General features: G+C 45.1%; 2 protein-coding genes across 2 annotated transcripts in view; both read right to left on the bottom strand.

The window, feature by feature from the left end:
* The window catches only part of LOC309569711 (NACHT, LRR and PYD domains-containing protein 12-like), a 1,096,074-nt gene that overhangs the window by 809,499 nt on the left and 266,768 nt on the right, over nt 1–19,807 (bottom strand). The gene's annotated exons all lie outside the window — the stretch shown is intronic.
* LOC309569713 (NACHT, LRR and PYD domains-containing protein 3-like) overlaps nt 1–19,807 on the bottom strand; it is a gene marked incomplete at its 3' end in the record, with an annotated part of 81,353 nt that overhangs the window by 13,971 nt on the left and 47,575 nt on the right. Inside the window, exons 2-4 of the mRNA XM_082275675.1 lie at nt 5,717–5,877; nt 4,095–4,272; nt 1,030–1,095 (exon numbers count right to left, since the gene is read on the bottom strand). Coding sequence (XP_082131801.1) covers nt 1,030–1,095; nt 4,095–4,272; nt 5,717–5,877 — 405 coding nt within the window. The remainder of the gene's footprint in view (nt 1–1,029; nt 1,096–4,094; nt 4,273–5,716; nt 5,878–19,807) is intronic.

The raw sequence follows: 19,807 nt of genomic DNA, 5'->3' as shown, positions 1-19,807 counted from the left end.
AAAATGGTGTTTTTTGTGAGGGGGGAGGGGGGGGGGTTGTGGTATCTTGACATTTCAGGGCCTCCTAAACTGTGATGGGTAGTGAGAAAATGCAATGAAAAATATATGCCCTTTGAATTTCTGAAGGTGGTGATTGGTTTTCAGGGTCCCGTAAGCAGCAGAATATATTTTAGGGTATAATTACACATATACCCATGGCATGCGTGAGCAATATATCATTTCAATGACAACTATGTGTGAAAAAAGTTTTTTTTTCTTAGTCATTTTTCAAACACCTGTGACAAAAAAATGAAATATTCAATGAGCTCAACATGCCTCTCAGGACATTCCTTAGGATGTCTACTTTCCAAAAAGTGGTAATTTGGGGGGGGGGGTTGTACTGCCCTGCCATTTTAGCACTTCATAAAATGAGATAGGCAGTCAGAAAGTAAAAGCTGCATAAATTCCAGTATTTACACCATAGTTTGTAGACGCTATAACTTTTGCGCAAACCAATACAAAAACGCTCATTGAGATTTTTTTGTCAAAGACATGTAGCTCAATACATTTTGGCCAAAATATATGACATACATTGAGTATATTGGATTTTTTTTAAAAGACAAAATAGAAAATGTCATTTTTTTCCCAAAATTTTTGCTCTTTATTTTATTAATATCGCAAAAAATAAAAAGCGCAGAGGTGATCAAATACCACCAAAAGAAAGCTCTGTTTGTGGGAAAAAAAGAACATAAATTTGATTTGGGTACAGCATTGCATGACCGCGCAATTGTCAGTTAAAATCACGCAGTGCCAAGTTGAAAAAGGGGCCTGGTCTTTGAGCAGCCAAATCCTCCAGGGCTTAAGTGGGGTTAAAGCCCAAAATTATTATTTAAAACATATATGCAAAAAACACTAAAAAAAATAACTCTAGCAACAAAAGAGCTGAACTCATTTCATATGTAAAATGTATGAGCAAAGCCTGAATTTAGGGAAAACATAACAACTCTTATACACTATGGAGAAAATTGGTGATATTGATAATTAAATTACCTCTCAGCTCCGGAATCAGTGAGTGTCCAAGTTCATCCAGTAGAATCTGATCAATCAGACCCTCACCTATAGAAAAATAAAGAAATAAAAGCTATATCCTGATCACATCCATTTGAGGCAAACCCAGGAAATGATGAAAAGATGTCTAAACAGAGTGCTTATAATAAAATATGCTACTTTTTTTTAGTGTAGTGGGTAAAAAAACTTTTGACAAATGGGGAACTTGAAAATGACATATTAGCCTGGTAAACAATACCGTCAAATTTAATATATAAAAAAGTACAGCACTAGATAATAAATATATATATATATATATACACACACAGTATCTCACAAAAGTGAGTACACCCCTCACCTTTTTGTAAATATTTTATTATATCTTTTCATGTGACAATAGTAGTGAGTGTACAGCTGGTATAACAGTGTAAATTTGCTGTCCCCTCAAAATAACTCAACACACAGCCATTAATGTCTAAAGTGCTGGCAACAAAAGTGAGTACACCCCTAAGTGACAATGTCAAAATTGGGCCCAAAGTGTCAATATTTTGTGTGGCCACCATTATTTTCCAGTACTGCCTTAACCCTCTTGGGCATGGAGTTCACCAGAGCTTCACAGGTTGCCACTGGAGTCCTCTTCCACTCCTCCATGATGACATCACGGAGCTGGTGGATGTTAGAGACCTTGCGCTCCTCCACCTTCCGTTTGAGGATGCCACACAGATGCTCAATAGGGTTTAGGTCTGGAGACATGCTTGGCCAGTCCATCACCTTTACCCCCAGGCAGTGGTTCTCTTGGAGGTGTGTGTTGGGGTCATTATGTTGGAATACTGCCCTGCGGCCCAGTCTCCGAAGGGAGGGCATCATGCTCTGCTTCAGTATGTCACAGTACATGTTGGCATTCATGGTTCCCTCAATGAACTGTAGCTCCCCAGTGCCGGCAGCACTCATGCTGCCCCAGACATGACACTCCCACCACCATGCTTGACTGTAGGCAAGACAAACTTGTCTTTGTACTCCCCACCTGGTTGCCACCACATACGCTTGACACCATCTGAACCAAATAAGTCTATCTTGGTCTCATCAGAACACAGGACATGGTTCCAGTAATCCATGGCCTTAGTCTGCTTGTCTTCTGCAAACTGTTTGTGGGCTTTCTTGTGCATCATCTTTAGAAGAGGCTTCCTTCTGGGATGACAGCCATGCAGACCAATTTGATGCAGTGTGCGGCGTATGGTCTGAGCACTGACAGGCTGAACCCCCACCACTTCAACCTCTGCAGAAATGCTGGCAGCACTCATACGTCTATTTCCCAAAGACAACCTCTGAATATGATGCTGAGCATGTGCACTCAACTTATTTGGTCCACCATGGTGAGGCCTGTTCTGAGTGAAACCTGTCCTGTTAAACCACTGTATGGTCTTGGCCATCGTGCTGCAGCTCAGTTTTAGGGTCTTGGCAATCTTCTTATAGCCTAGGCCATCTTTATTTAGAGCAACAATTCTTTTTTTAGATGCTCAGAGAGTTCTTTGCCATGAGGTGCCATGTTGAACTTCCAGTGACCAGTATGAGTGAGTGAGAGCGATAACACCAAATTGAATATACCTGCTCCCCATTCACAACTGAGACCTTGTAACACTAACAAGTCACATGACAATGGGGAGGGGAAATGGCTAATTGGACTATTTCACTTAAGAGTGTACTCACTTTTGTTGCCAGCGGTTTAGACATTAACCTTCCTAGCAGTATTCCCGAGTGTGACTCGGGGTAAGATTTTAGAGCCAAAAGCGGTAACCCCGAGTCACACTCGGGGTAGCGCTAGGAAGATCGCTGGATGCTGGAAGAGGTTTTACTTACCTTTTCTCCGGGATCCAGCGAAGACTGCGAGCGGTATGCGGCGGCGGAGCTCTCTCCCGATCGTCTGCGAGCCCCGGCTTCCGTCTCCGGCGATGTGACGTCCGCCGGGGGGTGGAACTGGCGGCAAATTTGAATGTAAAACACACCAAAGACACTGATACCTTTCAAAATAAAAAAAAATCACATTACATTGCCCCCCAGTGCCCTTTCCTGCAGTTTTACTGCACTTTTTATGTAAATATATGTATATATATATATATATAATATATGTATACATACATGTATACAGTTGGTTTGGGCTGCTCATTCACAAGAATTACATGCAAAATAATGGTACCGCTTTCAGCACCTAAAATCCAAAAGAATCATACCGCCAGGGAGGTTAATGGCTGTGTTGAGTTATTTTGAGGGGACAGCAAATTTACACTGTTATACAAGCTGTACACTCACTACTTTACATTGCAGCAAAGTGTAATTTCTTCAGTGTTGTCACATGAAAAGATAGAATAAAATATTTACAAAAATGTGAGGGGTGTACTCACTTTTGTGAGATACTGTAAATACTGAACATTTATATATATATATATATATATATATATAGTATATATATATATACACACACACACTTTGAAAAAAAAATAGATATAGAGTAAAGTTCATAAGACAGTCCACAAGGTCAAAGTGGGAAAATCCAAAAGCAGGTCCACATTCCAACAAAGTGCTCAGGTAAGGATCTGGAAACCAGATAAGGAACCAAAGATGTCCAGATGCCAGTAGTCACCAATGTGACAAGCCCATCACCACGGTTGAAGATATTGCACTTACCAGAGGTTATGGACTCAGGAATGTGGATCTGCTTTTGGATTTTTCCACTTTGACCTTTTGGACTGTCTTATAAACTTTACGCTATATATATATTTTTTCAAAAGTATATATATATATTTTTGGTAAATTTGTGCTTTGATAAATACAACACAAAGCTATAAAAACATTAAAATCAAATGACACACAATAAAAATAGGAATAATGTATGTACCTGTCCTTTACTCGTCTTCAATAGTTGCGTATGCAGCAGCATCTTCAGCATGCAAGATTCCCTTGTTTTAGATATCCACATCCCTGATGCAATACGTGATTCCTTCCTCCGCCCATAATGCCACCACTGTGTCCCCGGTTTGTCACAATTTTTATTGCACACAAATTTCTATTACCTGTTTGGCTGATTTCCTCCAGAATTGCCAATAAATTCGGGTGATGATGATATTTCTGTATTGCATAGAGACATTCCCAGAGTCCAATCACAGCTTCTCTTCCCTGATCCTGAATATCTTTTAATAAGGTGCGAGAGAAGGCAGTCCTGCTCATATGTTTTTCCCTTGCCACGTAATTCTGAAACACAAATATGGTTTTCTTTTTTTTTTAAAGTTGATCAAAATGTAGCACAGACCCAAGACTGGGCTGGCTGTAATTTCCCATGCTCCATCCCCTGCGAGGCACATGACAGTCAGGCACAGTAGTTTACAGGCACTCCTCTCATAAAAAAAGGAGTGCATGTTTTTTTGTAGTTTATTTGCTGGTTCATCTTGGAAAAGGTGTGGGGGAGCCTTAGGATACTCCAAACTAGCAGAAATATAATGGAGGACACCTCTAATTGTTCTGTCCCTTCAGGGAGCAGCCACTGTTTTCTATTCAGTATCTGGTACACTACAACTCAGGGGGCCCCTTTGCAAAGGTATAGTCTTAGTCAGCAAACTGTATTAAAGTGATTGTAAAGTCTCTTTTTTTAGTTAAAAATAACAAACATGTCATACTTACCTGCCCTGTGCAGTGATTTTGCATAGAGCAGCTCAGATCCTTCTCTTCTCTGGTCCCTCTTTGGTGCTCCTCCCCCCTCTATTTTGTTAAGTGCCCCCACATCAAGCAGCTTGCTATGGGGGCACCCAAGACAAGCCACAGCTCCATTCAGACATGGAGCCAGGCCTGGTTTGCCCCCTTTCTCTCCTGAATGGCTGACTGATTTTGATTGACAGCAGTGGGAGCCAATGGTGCCACGCTACTGTCTTATCCAAGGAGGAGGGGAGCCCTGGGCAGCCGAGACACTCCTGCAACATCGCTGGATCTAGATGGGTTCAGGTATCTTTGGGGGGGTTCTGGGTATCTTTACAGCTTGTACTCACTGTGCCCTGGGTACTTTAATGCTTTCTTTCAGTACCAGCCAGCCTCTGTACTGGGTGCCTCCAAGTTGGATCCTCTGTGGACTTCCTGTACTGCTTTCAAGGGATCTAGACATGGGTGCCCTAGCTCTAGCTGGAGCTGGGACCCAGATGGCTTCTTCTGAGCTGTAGCTATCAGCCCAGAGGGCCTCGGCCCTCAGTCTAGCTCTTCTCCAATAGGAACAAGGAACCTGCTATTCCAGGTCCCAGCCTATTTATACACATGTCAGTCCCCTACTGGCCATTTTTCCTGTCAGGGATTGGCTGAGGCTGCATGATTATACAGGTGAAGGCCTGTCTCCTCCAGCCACTAAATTCTAGAACCTACCAGAATTCAGGGGAAAGCAGCAGAACCTGCAACCAGCAGAACCGAAAAGAGCCAAAAGCAATTGAGCACTGCTCCTCTGCTACAGAGGAATCAAACAACTAACATTGCATCAACTATATCAACCTAGCTAGGAGAGCACTACAAAAAGATAAAAAATATAATTACCATGGAAACAATCCTTACTATTTTATGAATTACATTTTACAATGCCAACTATGCTTTCTGGTAAAGGTTTGGCATGGTTGGACACAATCCAATATATTGCAGTTTAGTTCAAATATTTCTGTCTTACATCTGTGCTTAAGACTTTCCGAGATTTCAGTTCCTTCAGGAGGGCCTCAGTGTCCATGTTCTCCAGGATGTAGATCAGATCATCACTGTAATACTCGTATATCCTCCGCAGTGATGAATCAAGATATGAAGACAGCTGATGGCGGAACTTCCTGATGTCCTCTACAGAAACACAGAAAATACATTTACAGGATTGTGGCTTTTACTTAGAACCCAAATTATCATTGAGGAAATGTATATTTTGGGTTTGTTACAAATTGCTTTGTGATTCCTTTGTAATCCTAAGGTCTGGTTTTATATTAGTATATTTGTTGGTGTTTAGACCCCCAATGCCTGTACCTATTTAGCATGAATCAGTATACTCAGACAGCTGATTACTCTCCTAGAAAATAAAGCAATGTCTTTTTTCCCAAAACATTTTATTTTGGTAAAATGGAAAGACATAATAAGTGAACATTACTTTTAAGCAATACAAAGTGCATCGAAAAGAAAAAACAGGAAGAACAGCAACAGTATGCACTGAGAATAGGGTGAGTGAACAAACCACGACTCAATCATACAGAAAGTATAGGAATGTACAAGATCATCGTACGATAAGCAATGTAAACCGTTCAATAAGGTGAGGATAATCTTGGTCTCCATTCTCTTGGTGCAGGACCATGGGGATAACATATAAACATGAAACAATTGCGACCTCCACCTCGGTCGGGTGTGCAACGAGCAAGGCACCTTCAAGGGCAGTGGTGGCTCCCCCCATATGTCCGGACACCCCCAAAGGGGAACACGCTGTATCCAGGCACAGGGGGCAACCATCAATGGTGTGTAGGCCGTCTTGGGGTGGGCAATTCTGAAGAAACCTACTGGAGGGGTCGGTGGAGATAAGTGTACTGGCCCGTGAGCGGGGTCGGGTCTGCGGTTTGGGGGGGACAGGGGGGAATCTGGAAGGGGGGAGGGGAGGGGGGGAGAGGAATAAGGGGGTAGGGGGGTTGGGGGAGAAACAAGAGGAGCGGACGTTAGATAGAAAGATAGGGAGAAGAAAGGGAGAGTGAGGGGGAGAGATACTCAGAAGGGGGGGGTATGAGGCCCGTGGCATTGGTGTGAGGGACTCGACCAGAGATGTAATCATTGGTAGACGGGGGAATATGTCCGAAGCATCCCGCACCCGACAGGACAGTAGCTAGCATCTAGGATGTGGTGGACAATATCCGAAAGTCAGGAAGTATCGTTAAGTGTATCCAGGAAGCCCAGGTTGTGTAATATTTGTGGTGGGTGTCTTTAGCCTGAGCAATAGTGTCTTCCATTTCTGCCACATTTGGACCCTCTTCAACCATTCTGCAACCGTGGGGGAGGGAGGTAGAATGCCAGTGACATTGCACACACATCCTGGCTGCATTGATGAGGTGTAGTGTGAGGGACTTCTTGTAACTGGAGTAGGGTAGGGATGTGTGATGAAGCAAGTATTGCGCCGGAGTAAAGTCAGGAGTATATGTGGTGATCCGAGAAATCAGCGAGTGTACCTCCCTCCAGAACGGCTGGACTATAGGGCAGTCCCACCAGACATGCAAAAGGGATCCCGGATGCAGGCCACATCTCCAACAAGTAGGAGAGTTAGCTGCTGAGAACTTGTGCAATAATTCAGGAGTTCGGTACCATTTAGCATAGAGTTTGTAGCCAGTTTCTTGGGCAAGGACATTCAGGGATCCCTTGTGCATGTGGTAGTGAATTCTCGTCCAGTCGTCCTCAGAGAGGTCCCTGCTAAGGTCTTTCTCCCACCTAGACCTAAGTGCCTCCGTGTGTGCGTGGGCAACCGGGAAGAGCATAGTGTATAATATGGATATCAAATGACGATGTGGCCCCGGCGCCTCACAAAGTCGTTCGAAGGAAGTAGGAGAGCGGGTCCAATCTGCCACCGGCTGTGCGCTGTGTACGAAGTGTCTAACCTGTAAAAAGCTGTAGAACGGAACGTCTACAGACGGCTATTTGAGGCGAAGGGCCTGGTGTGTAAGAGGGCGAGAGTCAGCAAAGAAGTGACGAGCTTGAAAGGGCATGTCCACGGTGGGCCCTGTGGATGGAACGAAAGGGAGATCTGGTGGGAACTCTGGGGAAGCGCATAGGGGTAGCAGTGGACTAAGTTTCGGGGAAAGATCCAGTTTGTGGCGGATCGTTTGAAAGAGGCGCAGGGTTGCACCTGTGACGGGATGAGCCAGAATAGAGCATGGAGTCTTGGACGGCGTCACCCATGGAAGATGATGTGCGGGGATGGCAGACACTGCAGACTCCTAGGACACCCAGTCCTTAGAGCCAGCATGAGCGTGCCAATCAATTATCCGGGTAAGGTGACAGGCCCAGTGATATTTGAGCAGGTGCGGCAAGCCGACCCCCCCTTCTGCTTTGGAGCGAGTTAGCATATCCCACCGGATTCTCGACTTATGGGACTGCCATACAAAGTCCGAACAGATACAATGGTAGGACTTGAAAAAGGCCGGAGGAACATGGATGGGGAGGGCATGTAGGATGTAAAGTAGACGGGGAAGAATATTCATCTTCACTATTGCGACCCTGCCAAACCAAGAGAAGGGTCCCTTAGACCACGATTGTAGATCCAATTTAACAGATTGTAGGATTGCCAAGTGGTTCTTGGTGTATAAGTCAGAAAGTTTGCATGGGAGCTGGACCCCGAGATAGGTGATGGCATGGGGATCCCATTGAAAGGAAAAGTTGGTTTGGCAGAGCCGCAAGAGCGAAGTCGGGAGGGAAATGTTGAGGGCACGGGATTTGGAATAGTTGATTTTGAGATTAGAGAGAGCCTGAAAGGATTTAAGGGCCGAAAGGAGATTAGGGACAGAAGTGAAGGGGTCAGTAAGGAAGAGGAGGATGTCATCCGCGTAAGCAGCTAGTTAAAGCAATGTCTTTATCTGTTGCTCTTTTCTTTCTTCTTCTGTAACGTGATATTACTTTTTAATAAAATGGTCTTTATTTTATTTTTTCATTACTGTGTTTCAGCACCAGTGCAAGAGTCTACCACAGGGTAAATATAATAACTATTGTAAAAGCTGCAGTCTTACCCACCCCCTGCAATGTCATAACTACTTCTCTCCAATCAGCATTGAGTGTGAGCTCCCAGATTGGAGAGATGTAGTTCTGACTATGCAGAGGGTGGGTTAGACCATTGGAGATAGACCTACAACACTGCAATCAGCAAAGTGCAAGTTTTCAGTTAACTAAAATGCCCTATCTCAGCAAAAAGTTTGGTGGACTTCTGTTGAGAGACTACTGCTTCCACACAAACAGCAATGGTTCTTCTCTGCAGCATGCTGGCTGGAGACAGGCCTTTCTACTGAGTTTGTGACTGGTAACTGTACGGTCATGCAACGCTATAACAAAATACATTTTTATAATTTTTTCACACAAATAATTGATCACCACTTTTATTTTTTGCGATATAAATAAAAAAAGACAATTTTTTTTCCTTTATGCTATATATATATATATATATATATATATATATATATATATATATATAGCACTGCCCCCTGGGAGGACAGCTGAGAATTAGCAACGGACAGCAGATAACAGCATAAGAGCATTAAAAGTTCTTGGCTCAGTCAATAATCAATCCAGGGGATATTGTTTTTTAGTGGTTTTATTGAGAACTTGGATAGGAGAAGGGATGGGTGGGATACTCCAACTATTACCTATTTACAGTCTGAAAGACAGCTAACTTGTAGAATGCGCTGCTTCACTTTGCCACTAGGGGAGGTTACTTTTAAATGCTCCTGAGTAAATACTCTCTTCAGGGTTCTGAAACTGGAACCCCCTTTTCTCTCTATGCTGGTGTGCTGACACCCGTCCGCTGACCTTAGCTTCTGGAGTAGTCCCCTTCTTGGCAGACCCCCAGGCAAGTTCCTCTGTACTCACGGACACTGTTTTTCCAGAGTCACTGTTGCCTCCAAACTCCCCTTGTCAGCATCCACCGGACCTCTGGGCTCAGCTACACCTCCCGGTTCACCAGGCAGACTGCCTGTGACCACCTTTATCAGCTGCAGAAGGAGAAACAGCCGTACCCTCTTCATGGCAAGTGCTCTGCAAACAAATGTGGATAGGGAAATAACTTAAAACAAAAAGAAAAAAAAAGGAAAATAAAACAATGTTCTTCATCTCTGAAGGACGAGGCTCATATGGGCATGCGCACAGGGTGTGCCGGGTGTGCCTGGGCACATCCTAATCACCTAGGGCACATAGCATTATCGCTCTGTTTGCCAGTGAGGAGATGGGAAAGATCTCCCTCGGACCTGCTCTGCTCTATTTCTCTTTGCCAGCAGGGAAAGTGATGTATCAGAGCCATGTACATGTAGGCAAACACATGCATGTGTATTTCAACTTTGGGGTGCACACCCTAATGCAATAGGCTGCGCACACCTATGGGCGGTGTAGGTGGAAGCGGCGGTGGAGGAGGACCAGGGCCGGATTAAGAGCATCATGGGCTTGGTGCTGAGGATTTTGAAGGGCCTTAAGGGCCGTGCCTTGGCATGCACCCAGAGGAGGAAGGGTGCAGCCATGCATGCCTAATTCAACATGGGATGCTGTCTCTGAAGCCCATAAACACATCCATGCATCGGCAACTGTCCCTCCTTGTCCGGCCTTCGTGCTGTGTGGGGAGGTTCTGAGGGAGCTGCCTGGGGAAGCGAGCATAGAAGCCAGACTTCTGTGTTTACAAGTGACAGAAGAGCGGTAACAGTGAATATGGCCAACCCGGGGCCTATATTAAGTTAGGGGCCTGGAGCTGCAGCTCCAATAGCCCCTATGTTAATCTGGCCCTGAGGAGGACGAGGTAGCCAACACTGCTTTTTTTCAGAAATTTTAAATGAGGGTACACCCCAAAAGAGTGAGAAAGAGCAAAAATAGAACAATGGCTGGGTAAGGTCGGTATCCATCGCTATTCTGAACAAGGTACGGAAAAGCCCCGTGGGATCCATGCCTGGTTCATTTTAATGAACGTGAGCTTGTCCACATTGTCTCTGGACAGGCGGCTGCGCTTGTCTGTGATAACGCCCCCAGCCGTGCTAAATACCCGTTCAGATAATACACTGGCTGCAGGGCACGCCAGCACCTCCAAGGCGTAAAGGGCAAGCTAAGGCCATGTGCCCAACTTGGAGACCCAGAAGTTGAAGGGGGCAGACCCGTCATTCAGTACGTCTAGGCGTGTGCACACATACTGCTCCACCATGTTGGTGAAATGCTGCCTCCTGCTAAGACGTTCCATATGAGCTGCTGGTGCTGCTGTTTGTTGTGGCGTGCTGACAAAGCTTTTCCACATTTCGGCCATGCTAACCCTGCCTTCTGAGGTGCAGGCGGTGCCCTGGTTGCGTTGGCGACCTCCTCCTCCTCTGCCTTGTGCTTCCACTGTGGCCCCGCTGTCAGGTGGGAATGCCAGCAGCATCGCGTCTACCAGCGTGCGCTTGTACTCGCGCATCTTGCGATCGCGCTCCAGTGAGTGAATTAAGGACGGTACGTTGTCCTTGTAACAGGGATCCAGCAGCGTGGCCACCCAGTAATCAGCACAAGTTAGAATGTGGGCAACTCGGCGGTCGCTGTGGAGACACTGCAGCATGTAATCGCTCATGTGTGCCAGGCTGCCCAGATGAAACGAAAGGCTGTCCTGTGTGGGAGGTGTATCATCTGTGTCCTCTGTATCCCCCCAGCCACGCACCAGTGATGGCCATGAGCTGGCCTGGGTGCCACCCTGCTGTGAACATGGTTCCATCTCCTCCTCCAGCTCCTCCTCCTCATCCTCCAGAACTGTGCCCCTGCTGGACAATTGTGTCCCTGGGGTTTGTGTGTGCAGGAACCCACCCTCGGAGCCCCTTGTGAATGACTGCCCTGAAAGCCTTGGAAATGTTACCTCTTCATCTTGTGCAGGGAAGGGATGGCTTGCCTGGAAAAGTAGTGGCGGCTGGGCACGACGTACTGTGGGACAGCCACCGACATAAGGTTTTTAAAACTGTGCGTCTCCACCAGACGGAATGACAGCATTTCAAAGGCCAAGAATTTTGAAATGCTGGCATTCAGGGCCAGGGATCGCGGGTGGGTAGGGGAGTACTCCCTCTTCCTCTCAAGTGTTTGGGAGATGGAAAGCTGAACGCTTCCACGGGACATTGTGGAGATGGTTGGTGACCCAGGTGGTGGTGTTGCTGACAGATCGTCTGTTTGCGGGGTGGCAGGTGCCGGTATCACTATGTAATGTTCCGGTACCTTTGGTACCCTAAATTACACTTTCCACAAGTGTATGCGCCCTACCATTTACTTTTGGAAAGGTGCGCATACACCTTTAAGACTGGAGCTGTCATCACTCAGCGCCGGACTAGATGGCTATTTAAGGCGTCGGCTCTCACTCACATGTGTTCGTTCAAACACCCTTACTTGGATGCTAACCTTGCTTGAAGCTTCCATGCTTGCAAGCTTACTTCGCTGACGGAACCTCGCTGCGCTGATCCCTGTATCCCGCTACTGGATCATCCGCCTCTCCTGAACCAACCTTCGGCTGTATCGCTAATAGTGCTAAGTACCCCGCAGGGGAATTCTCTATAAACTTATACTAAGCTTACACTATCTAGCTCTGCATAGTAAAGACTGTTTATTACATCTGCATAAACTAGATTGCTAGCTCTTGAGACTACTGCTACTTTTCTGCACTGGGTTGATCTCTTTTGTATGTCCACCTGCTATTCTATCATCTGCTATCATACAACATTGCTAAACCTTCCTGCATCCATCTGCTACTGTCTCACCTTCAAGTGTCTATCACCTATCACCTCCACTCAACCTATCCCTCAAACCTTCATCATTGTGTTACCACATACATAAAGTCACTCTAGGAACCAGCTTGCTAATTGTGTGTATTTACTGGCTGAAATAAGACCTTCCACACATGATGAGTCATTGAGGTTGGGAATGGTATCTCAGCATATCTCTTACATGACTGCTGACGTGGAACTATTTCTGCAGCTGAAAATCCACACCATATAAGAAACGCAGGAGCGTTACAGATTGAACGAACCAAAAAATGGATTCAGCAGAAATAGCCACTCAGGTGACACAATTAAAACAGCAAGTATCTGCGTTAATATACGCACTTGCTGAATTAAAAGAAGACAATCAGGCTCTGTCGCAGCAGGTAATTAGACTGACACAACTTACCTCTGCTCAGTCCCCTGAACCCAAGATAAATCCCCCTTTGGTATTTACAGGCGATCGCAAAAAATTTCGCGAATTTAAAAACGCATGTGAGTTACTTTTTTTGCTAAAACCTCGTACCTACCTTACTGATCACATTAAGGTTTATACTATTATTTCTTACCTATCAAGCGATCCTCGAGCCTGGGCAGATTCTCTTTTTGAGAAAAACGACCAGCTTCTCAACTCCTATGCCTTGTTCCTGGCAGAGCTCACTAGCCTATATGATGACCCCAATAGGCAGAGTACTGCTGATCTTCAGTTAAGATCCTTGAAACAAGGAAGGAGGCCTGTAGAAGACTTTGTCGCAGAGTTCAAGAGATGGACCCTTGATTCAGAATGGAATGATGCATCTCTGAAAACCCAATTTAGGCTTGGCCTATCAGAAGCCGTTAAGGACGAGCTCGCCCGAGCGGATCTGCCAAAAACCCTGGATGCACTAATACAACTCAGTATTACCATAGATAGAAGACTACGAGAAAGAAAGGCTGAAAAGATGGGAATGCCATTATCCGTTTCCTCTCGGAGTCTGGCCGTTGACCCCGTTCCTATGGAGATAGGAACCATACGCCCACCGCTATCAACTATGGAAAAAGCCAAAAGACGAAATGAAAATCTCTGCTTGTACTGTGCATCCCCGGATCACAAGATAAACGTCTGTCCCCTAGTCAACAAAAAGAAGGGTAAGTGTTCACATGTCTCCCTAGGAGGATTGACAACTTCATTCACTAACCCCTACATTTCTGTTTTTTTGACATTACAGTGGGACCAGAACAGGATTACTACTAAGGCCATGATTGACACAGGATCTTGTGGAAATTATATGGATATATGTTTTGCTGCTTTAAATAAAATTCCTATTATTTCTAAACTCAAACCTGTCTCAGTAAGTCTTATTACCGGTGTTCCGTTATCCTCTGGTCCGATCACCGATCAGACACAAGCACTTCTAGTCACTATTAACGAGTCTCATAGGGAGACTTCTACCTTCGATTTAATACCATCACCCCACTTTCCCATTGTGTTGGGACTTCCCTGGTTGCACACACACCAACCAACCTTAGATTGGAAGAAACGGTCCTTGACCTTCCTTTCTTGTTTTTGCGAGAAAACGTGTAACCTCCCGTTTTCCGGGAAGATTCTGTCTATGGTGACAGATGAGATTGCACCACTATGTTATCGGGATCTTTCTGAGGTTTTTCTTGAGAAAAATGCTCAAGCATTACCTCCTCATCGAGACTATGATTGTAGCATTGATCTACTCCCAAATAGCAAATTGCCGTTCGGTCATGTTTATCCTCTTTCACAGGATGAACTTGCCCATCTCAAAACCTATTTGGATGAGAACTTGGAAAAAGGTTTTATTAGACCTTCCACTTCTTCCACAGCAGCAGGACTCTTTTTTGTTCGCAATAAAGATTCAAGTCTCAGACCTATCATCGACTACAGGAAATTGAATGCTATCACAATAAAAGATCGCTATCCTCTACCGCTTATCCCTGAGCTCATTGAGCAGGTGCGTGGAGCTACCTATTTTTCAAAATTAGACCTGAAGGGAGCATACAATCTCATTCGAATCCGTGATGGACACGAGTGGAAGACTGCATTCAGAAATAGATACGGATTGTTCGAATATCTTGTGATGCCATTCGGCCTATGCAATGCCCCTGCAGTTTTCCAACGATTTATAAACAATATTTTTAAAGACTTACTAGATGTCTGTGTTGTGGTATATCTGGACGATATACTTATATATTCACGGACCCTGTCTGAACACATAAGACATGTAAGACTTGTATTATCGAGATTGCTTGCACATAATCTTTATGTGAAGCTGAAGAAATGCTTGTTCCATAAAGATGAGGTACTCTTTCTAGGCTACATCATATCCAAAACAGGAATCGAGATGGACATGAGTAAAATATCCTGCATTCAGGATTGGCCTACACCAACCACACGCAAGGCGCTACAGCGATTCCTGGGATTTTCAAATTTCTACAGGAAGTTCATAAAAAAATTTTCTGCTATTGTGAGACCCCTCACACAGCTCACTAGCATAAAAATACCATTTAAATGGTCAGAAGAAGCAAATAAGGCTTTCCACTTGTTAAAGACAAGGTTTACTTCCGCTCCCATATTACGCCATCCAGACCCATCCCTCCAATACATTCTGGAGGTAGATGCGTCAAACATGGCAGTAGGAGCAATACTCTCCCAACGACCAACCCACACTTCACCACTTCATCCAGTCGCCTTTTTTTCTAAATCCCTGAGCAGTCCCGAGATAAATTACCCCGTGGGTGAAAAGGAACTGCTTGCTATAAAATTGGCTCTGGAGAATTGGCGACATTTACTCGAAGGCACCCAACTACCAATAATTATATACACGGACCATAAAAACCTTCCAATATCTTCAGACTAGCAAAACTCTCTCGCATCGACAGGTACGATGGTCACTATTCTTTCTAAGGTTTAACTTCCTAGTGACCTACACACCTGCAGATAAAAACAAAAAGGCGGATGCACTATCACGACTAACTGAAGAAAACTACTTTGAAATCCCTTCCGTTCCTATAATACCTCACAAACGCATTATTGGAGTTGTCCGTTCCTTAAAGGAAGAGGTTCTGCATGGTATAAGTTTGGATTCACCCCCACCACAACTAAATACTGATGCAGAAGGCTTCCTCTACTACAACGACAAACTTTACATACCACCTACCCTACGCACCAAGATCTTGGAATTATCGCATGATGTGCCTATGGCAGGACATATGGGTATGACAAAGACTTTCAATTTGATTTCTCGACAATTTTGGTGGCCTGACATGAAAACATCTATACAAAAATTCGTCTCTTCATGCAATGTCCGTGCCAGGTCCAAAATTGAAACTACGAGACCATCCGGCCTACTATGCAGTCTACCAATACCCCAAACTCCATGGGAGGTTTTGTCATTGGACTTCATCGTAGAATTGCCTCCTTCCAAAGGATTTAATACCATCTTGGTGTCAGTGGACCATCTGACAAAAATGGCACATTTCATTGCTATTCGCAGACTACCTTCGTCCAAACAAACGGCAGAACTCCTGATGAAACATGTCTTCAGATTACATGGTATCCCAAAAACTCTTTTGTCTGACCGTGGATCCCAATTTATTTCTAAATTCTGGCAAGAACTATGTCACATACTACGGATTGAGCGGAAGCTCACTTCTCCTTACCATCCGCAGACCAACGGACAGACTGAAAGAGTCAACCAATGCATCGAGCAGTATTTACGTTGTTACACTTCTTACCAACAGGATGATTGGTTGGATCTTCTCCCCCTGGCAGAATTTGCCTACAACAACGCAACTCACAGTACAACCAAGCAGAGTCCGTTCTACTTGAACTATGGGTTCCATCCCTCTATTCTCCCTCCACGCATCCTTCCTTCAAATAACCCAGTAGCCTCAGACTATCTTTCCCAAATAAAGGATTCTCTGGGTTTACTAAATACTACCATTGCACACGCTCACAGTCAACAAAAGAAGTACTATGATCTTCGTAGAAGACCTTCTCCACAGTATACTATCGGGGACCTCGTTTGGCTCTCAACAAAAAACTTGAGACTGAAGATCCCTAGCAAAAAGCTTGGACCTCTGTTCTTGGGACCTTTCCCAATCAAGAAACTTATTGGAAAAGCTGCAGTGCAGCTTACATTGCCAATGGACCTAAAAATCCATCCCATTTTCCATGTGTCGCTACTAAAACCCCATGTTCCGGACCAAGGAATAAGACCTAATATTCCACCTCCCCCTCCTGTACAAGTTGAAGGTGGAGAAGAATACGAGATAAAAGAGATTCTGGATTCTCGTATCTACAGAAGAAAACTTCAGTACTTGGTTAGATGGAAGAACTATGGGCCCCAAGACGACACCTGGCTAAACACCTATGACATACATGCCCCTAGATTAATCCGCAATTTTCATGCGAGATACCCAGACAAACCAGCTCCAGAGGCCTTCAGGAGCAGGCCTTAAAGGGGGGGTATTGTAATGTTCCGGTACCTTTGGTACCCTAAATTACACTTTCCACAAGTGTATGCGCCCTACCATTTACTTTTGGAAAGGTGCGCATACACCTTTAAGACTGGAGCTGTCATCACTCAGCGCCGGACTAGATGGCTATTTAAGGCGTCGGCTCTCACTCACATGTGTTCGTTCAAACACCCTTACTTGGATGCTAACCTTGCTTGAAGCTTCCATGCTTGCAAGCTTACTTCGCTGACGGAACCTCGCTGCGCTGATCCCTGTATCCCGCTACTGGATCATCCGCCTCTCCTGAACCACCCTTCGGCTGTATCGCTAATAGTGCTAAGTACCCCGCAGGGGAATTCTCTATAAACTTATACTAAGCTTACACTATCTAGCTCTGCATAGTAAAGACTGTTTATTACATCTGCATAAACTAGATTGCTAGCTCTTGAGACTACTGCTACTTTTCTGCACTGGGTTGATCTCTTTTGTATGTCCACCTGCTATTCTATCATCTGCTATCATACAACATTGCTAAACCTTCCTGCATCCATCTGCTACTGTCTCACCTTCAAGTGTCTATCACCTATCACCTCCACTCAACCTATCCCTCAAACCTTCATCATTGTGTTACCACATACATAAAGTCACTCTAGGAACCAGCTTGCTAATTGTGTGTATTTACTGGCTGAAATAAGACCTTCCACACATGATGAGTCATTGAGGTTGGGAATGGTATCTCAGCATATCTCTTACATGACTGCTGACGTAGAACTATTTCTGCAGCTGAAAATCCACACCATATAAGAAACGCAGGAGCGTTACACACTACAGATGTGGCTGGAGCGGCCGAGACTGCAGCAGAAGAGGAAGCAGGATGAGCCAGAGACGTTTCTTGGTTTTGAAGGTGTCTACTCCACTGCAGCTCGTGCTTTGCACTTAGATGCCTGATCATGCAGGTTGTGCTCAGGTTGAGAAGGTTTATGCCTCGCTTCAGGCTCTGATTGCACAGGGTGCAAACCACTCGTGTCCTGTCATCAGCACATTTTCTAAAGAACTTCCACGCTAGAGAAATCCTTTGAGCTGGCTTTGGTGCGCTCGGTCCCTTGCTGCGTTGGGCAATAGCAGGCGTAGTGTCTAGGGCACGGCCGCTCTGCTTCTGCACCCTGCTCCCTCTTCTGCTGTGCTGGTGGCTCCGTGCGACCACCGCCTCTTCCTCCAAACTACTCAGGTCACCTGCATGACGTTCATTCCATGTGGGGTCGAGGACCTCATCGTCCTCCACATCATCTTCCACCCAGTCTTCACCCCTGCCCTCCTTGTCGGTCTCCACAATTCTGAATGCCGCAGCAGTTGGCACCTGCGTTTCGTCATCATCGGAGACGTGCTGCGATGGTCCTTGCATGTACTCATCTTGAGAAATAAGTGGTTGGGCATCGCTGCACTCAATCTCTTCTACTTCTGGGGCAGGGCTAGGTGGATGGCCCTGGGAAACCCTGCTGACAGAGTCATCAAAAAGAAGAAGAGACTGCTGTATGGCTTGGGGCTCAGACTGCTTGCCTGATTTGCAAGGGGGTGAGGTGAAAGACGGTTGGACATCGGCTGCAGGTGCCAACTCTGACCTTTCTGCAGTAGACTGGGTGGGAGACAATGTGTAGGAACTGGAGGCACTGTCAGCAGCAAACCAATCTACTATCGCCTCTACGTGTTCTGGCATTATCACTTCTAGAGGCGTATGATGCCCTACCAAATACCGATGCAGGTTCTGTCGCCTACTAACACTTGAGGAAGGTGTTTCACTTGTGCGTGTAGCTGGCACAGATCGACCACGTCCTCTCCTTGCAACAGGAGCTCTACCAGCAGCACCACGACCCAGGCCACGGCCCCTATTTGACAGTCTCCTCATATTTCTGTAATTTAAGATCTTGCCCTAGAAAGGTGTTTATTGAATAGTGGAACAAAACAACAACAGTATCGCACGGGTGTATCTCACAGTCAAATATGCAAACTATGCAGCAATTTAATGTTTTTTACCCCAAAAGGGTGTATATTGAATAGCGGAATAGGAAAAAGGATAAAAAACGATGTATCTCACACGTACAAACACAGACTAGGCCCCGATTACAATTTTTTGTACCCTAAAGGGAGGATGAGGAAGAGGAGTAGGAGGAGTTGGGAACAGGAGGCAAACTGAAGCCCCCTGCAATCCTTGGCGGTGGAAGGAGATGCGCCAAACAAATTTAAAAGGTGTATCTCACACGTACCGATACAGACTATGCTGTAATTAAATTTATTACACTCCAAAAGGGTGTATATTGAATACCGGAATAGGAAAAATTTTATAATACGGTGTATCTCACACGTACAAACACAGACTAGGCCCCGATTACAATTTTTTGTACCCTAAAGGCAGGATGAGGAAGAGGAGTAGGAGGAGATGGGAACAGGAGGCAAACTGAAGCGCCCTGCAATCCTCGGCGGTAGAAGGAGATGTGCCAAACAAATTTAAAAAGGTGTATCTCACATGTACCGATACAGACTATCCCGCAATTAAATTTTTTACACTCAAACAGGGTGTATATTGAATAGCGGAATAGGACAAATTTTACAAAACGGTGTATCTCACACGTACAAACACAAACTAGGCCCCGATTACAATTTTTTGTACCCTAAAAGCAGGATGAGGAGTAGGAGGAATTCGGAACAAGCAGGAGGCAGACTGAAGCACCCTCAAATCCTCGGCAGTATGAGATGCGCCCCAAAAATTGTAAAGGTGTATCTCAAACGTACCGACACAGACTATCCCGCGATTTAATTGTTTATACCCAAAGATTTTGATT

The sequence above is a fragment of the Pelophylax lessonae genome (assembly GCF_965119305.1).
Source record: "Pelophylax lessonae genome assembly, chromosome: 13".
Classification (NCBI taxonomy): Eukaryota; Metazoa; Chordata; class Amphibia; order Anura; family Ranidae; genus Pelophylax; species Pelophylax lessonae.
This window is presented reverse-complemented; position numbering and strand designations above follow the sequence as displayed.